At 59.0% G+C, this 4,635-nt stretch overlaps 1 protein-coding gene across 1 annotated transcript; it reads right to left on the bottom strand.

Annotated features, from left to right (window-relative positions):
- LOC113203106 (uncharacterized) lies at nucleotides 1-4,278 on the bottom strand (the record flags this gene model as incomplete). The annotated part of the gene is given in 3 exon segments (XM_026417613.2): nucleotides 1-363; nucleotides 2,015-2,779; nucleotides 4,112-4,278. Coding segments are annotated over 2 exon segments (675 nt in total). The 5' UTR covers nucleotides 2,478-2,779; nucleotides 4,112-4,278.
- Between the last annotated feature and the right edge of the window lie 357 nt (nucleotides 4,279-4,635).

The raw sequence follows: 4,635 nt of genomic DNA, 5'->3' as shown, positions 1-4,635 counted from the left end.
GGGGGCTTTCCAAATATAAGCCTCATATGGGCGACAACCAGGACCAGCCACCTATGGGTTCAACTAATTCGAAGAAACCATATGGCTTAACGCTAGCGATGGTCTAAAACGGCTCATCGTCTAGTCGACCTACCAGGTCCAGGTGCCTCGTTCAGTCCAGAGCCATGCCGCGCAGACCGTGTAGGCTGCTGTGCCGGAGCGCCGTGAAGCCTGGCCGCAGGGCCGCAGCTGCAGCCCCCACCCGGGCTGGCTCTCTTGCCAAGACCGTCTGGGGGATGGTGTTGTCCACGGCGTCACCAGCGAAATCGTCCCTTCCAGCGCCCGGGGGATCCACCGTGTACAGCTCGTCATCTTCCGCGTTCTCTGGAACAATACATATGACGAAATCTGCTGTGAGTGGGGTGCAGCGTGCAGCACGCCTAGGAGGTAGGCAATATTGGGGACTCTGACAGAGCTGCATTTATGTTGCCTACCCAGCCATTCACAGGGGCTCGGACATTTTTACTCGTTCTTTGCCACCAACCTACACCTACTTTGGTGATAGAAGAACGAGTATTAGCTATATTCAATTAACCATTTTTCGTACGCTACGCGCCCCCAAGCGTGGCCCAAGCGTGAGCTCCGCTTGGCGCGGCGTGAATTGTGGGCGCCGTTCCTCCCCGCTCCCTGCCCCTCGCCCTGCTCACGCTTGCAGAAGCGTACGCTTGGGGGCGCGTAGCTTAGAGAAAGGCTTAGTTGAATATAGCTTGTTTTCAGTGCAGTGTAACACCAAACATGATTCCATGTTCATCTCAGAACACAGAATACCTACAAACATGACACTTATACCATTTGAGTGTTATGTTTGACGATGTTCTCTGAGATGAAGATACAATAATTTTAAGAACATCATAAAGAACGAGTGTCCATTTTACCACAAAAGTAATTTTGTGCTTCCTTTTCCCTTGTTGACAATTTCTCCTCGAATTGCTTTTAACGAGATCACAATGCAATGTACCTTTCATTTGGGAGCGGTTACATGGTTCTAAAGCCTCACCGTGGACAACCTTTTAATTGTGGCCACTATTTGGAATTCTGGCAATAGTGGTTGATGGAGAGACGTCATAAAAATCGACAACCATCGACAGAATTTCGAATTTTATCAAAATGAAGAGGTTGCATAAGGAAATATCTAGACTGTTAGTTAAAAAGATAAGTCATATCTCGTATTTTCCTTTTCACAGATACAGACATACCACAAGCGCCTGCACCACCACCTCCCACCTCGCCTCCCACGCGAATTCAAGAAGCGAGGCCAATCGACGAAAGAGAGGGAAAACAGGGGAAAACGCGTGCTTCTGGTTGGAGGCGGGAGGGGGAGGGGGTGCTTGTATACAAGCAAGCGCACTATTGTTGGAAACGCAATTTGCGCCGTGGAGTTGGACGAGTTTGGACGAACGGAGCGCGAGGAACTGTGGTGGGGGTCTGAAGGGGGCGATCGGGGCGATCCTGGTTGTGGTTCCGGCCCAGAGGAGGTGCCCAGCAAAGCCAGAGCCGCGCCTGGTCGAGAAGAGTCCTGCTACTGCTGTCCGCTCCCCACCCCTTTTAAGCCTTTAGTGGCCCCATTGCCCAGTACGAAGCGAAGGCAGGGATCGTGTTTCCAATACCATGCTAAGAGCTTTCCCCTACCCCTTTCGCTTACCTGGCAAAGATCTGACCTGGAGACCCGACTTTGCAAAAATATACCGCCGTGACAAACGACTTGATCAAAAGAGGGATTTTTATTGATTCACTCAAATGTTAAAAGTTATTCACATTTTCCTCAGTTTTTAAACGTGAAGCGAAAGTTTAACGTCTTCACAGGACATTTTCCCCCCATCCCACGTATCCACAGCCGAGAACCGTCCACCACACCCTTCAGGCTCCTGTTAGTATTTGCTCACGGCATTGTCCAGATATCCGGACTGTCAGAGCCCCGCCCCACCCACTGTGTGGCAGAGGCAGGGGAGGCGCCCGGGGCGCGACGCCCGCGTACCTGTGAGGTCTGCGTAGTCCGAGGAGGGCGTGCTGGTCCACGGCTGCAGCTGCTGCAGCTGCTGCTGGCGCAGCTCGAGTGGAGGCCGGTGCTGCAGCTGGCGCCGCAGCTCCTGGATGCGCTGCACCTCGCGGAGCGCCGACTGCTCCTGCAGCCGCAGCTGCTCGTCGGTCGGGTGCCTGGCTTTGGACGAGGGATTCCACAGGAACACGTAGTACAGGGAGAGCATGGCGGCGGCCAGCGACACGAAGAACAGATACGACACGACGGTGAGCACGCGCACCAGCTTCTTGCGCTGCTTGGGCTCGTACATCTTCTCCTTGGTGTCGACGCCAGCCAGGCGCACCTCGGCCGGGCCAGAGCTGGCCGCACCGCCCGAGCCGACATGGGGCGTGAGCGGCACCGTCAGACTCAGGCTGTCCATGCCGCCGTTGCCGCCGCTCAGGCTGCGGAAGCTGCTCATGGCCGCGGGGGGCGAGCTGCCAACGTCGCGCAGCGGGCGCAGCCGCGGGGCCACGGGAAACGGCGTCCTCAGGACACGCTCATGACGGCGGCGGCGACGCCACCCTGGAGAAGAGCGTCAACCACGCGCCTCTGGTCGGCTCCTGTGCTGCAGGAGGCCGGCGAGGAGGCCCAGGCGATCGGGACCCGGGGCAGCGTTATGTTGGCGACTTCGCGTCGGCCCCGTCAGCGGCAACCCCGGCGCACATGTCGGGCGGAGCACCCTGCGGTCAGCTGGGCCCGGTCCACGGCCGCCCGGTCCACCTGTAGAACAGGGATGGAGTAAGTAGGCTTGCCAGGGACCCGTTGTAAAAATGGCGTGTCCCCCCTGGCACGGACTTCAGCGAGCATTGGTATAATCTCAACCTTCTCAACAGACATTGAGCACCGGTCACTTAATTTCAAAGTAGAGGTAGTGCTTAAATAGCAAGTGACCGCACTAAATCAGCATTAAAGCTGAAAACCGGGTTCGTCGGTTGGCAGGCGACAGCTCCCTGGGGTAGTTCGCAGTACCCGGTACTGTCTATTCGAGAGCGCTGGGGTTGGGGAGCCGCTTCAGCCGGCGGCGGGCGTGGTAGGCAACCCATCGTGCAGCGGTGCATGGCGGTGCGGCCCGAGGTGGGCTCCCAGGCGGCGCCAGACGGTGAGGGCGATTAGGGGAACTCCACTCCCCTCCTCCCTCTCCGTCTCTGTAATACCTCCGTGGCCTCGCCTCTCTTACGATAGGGTGGCAAGCAATAAAGTCCCGACGAGGCATGGTTAATTTAATGGGAGAACAAAATCAAATACATCGGTTTTAATGGCGTAATATTTAAGGGCCCTGTGGACGCACGGCGTCACTCAGATGTCAGCTTGTGTACTAAACAGCCCCCTTTGTCGACGCAGTTGCGCGTCGGCTGCGTCGCTCGCTCTCTGTGTGTTTACGGGCCGATCCTCAGCCCCGACTGTTTACACGGGCCTCGTCATCAACTAAGGCTCAGCGGCCGCTATAGAGCCGCACCGCGCCCCCTTTGATATATAGCATTATTTTGCCGCCTGTCGAATGCACCGCGCGCGGGGGGCGGGGCGGGGCGGGGCGCCGACACGCCGACACAACACAGCCGTGCCTTTATCTGGGTCAGGGCGCACGCCAGGGGCTGGCTCCGCGGCCGCCCCCGGGTGCGGAGGTGACACCACTCGAACGGGTCAAGGCGAGGAGACACATGCCAGCAGGCATTGCTGGGCTTCCCGTAAGGACGGCGACGGGGTGTGGGCAGCTACATGAGCGCGGGGCGGATCTGATATCAGCGACAGGCGGGGTATTACTTTTTGAGGAGGCCACTCCGAGAGGAAAGGAGAGGGGGGGGGGGCGTAGGGATAATCGTACACGTTAGAAGCCATGAGAGTGAGAAGGGGGGTGCTTGGGGCGCGAAGACGCCCGTGTGTGTGCTGTTAGAGGAGCTCGCAGGGTTCGCGATCGCTGGAATGTACACCCGCTCGGCCTGGTGTTTGGCTTGTGTTAGGTTAGGTGTGCTGCAACTCCCCGACGCGCGCTGCCCGGACAGCCAGCTCTCCAGCTCGACAAAGTGCGGCCCCGTCGTGCTCGTACTCGCTCACCCGGCAGCTGCACCCGCAGGTCCTGGCTCCAGTTCCCTACGGCTGGACTCGGTCCCACACGGTGTCGCGGGCGTGCGCCCTAGTTGCGCCCGATGAGTTAGGCAACGCGGTGTTGTGTTGCCCTGGCGCTAATCGATGGCCTGGTCCAGTCGCCCCCCGCTGGGACCCACGGCGCACGCGCAGCGGCCTGCCCCCGCCGGCGGTGCCAACCCAACTGGAGCTGGAGAAGTGGCCCACACCGGAGACATGCCATTTCAGGACACACATTGCCTACATTTTGAATGAGATGCGCCCTCTGCTTTGTTCTTGGATGCCCGCACTCGTTGATGCCTGTTAGGCGGGGTGGGCCACCGTTCTGGCCTGGGGTGGTGGTGGTGGTGATGGTGGTGGGCGGGCACCGCGGCGGGCGGTGGGCACACCACAATGCCCCGGGGTATTACGCGACGCGCCAGGACACGACCTCCACGGGCCGCTTGTGGTAATGTGATTGAGCCGCGCTACCCCCATAGCCCCCGCCTCCCCCC

The sequence above is a fragment of the Frankliniella occidentalis genome, unplaced genomic scaffold (genome assembly GCF_000697945.3).
Source record: "Frankliniella occidentalis isolate FOCC.00 unplaced genomic scaffold, Focc_3.1 Scaffold5729, whole genome shotgun sequence".
Lineage (NCBI taxonomy): Eukaryota > Metazoa > Arthropoda > Insecta > Thysanoptera > Thripidae > Frankliniella > Frankliniella occidentalis.
The sequence above is the reverse complement of the archived record's forward strand: the minus strand, read 5'-3'. Positions and strand labels throughout refer to the sequence as shown.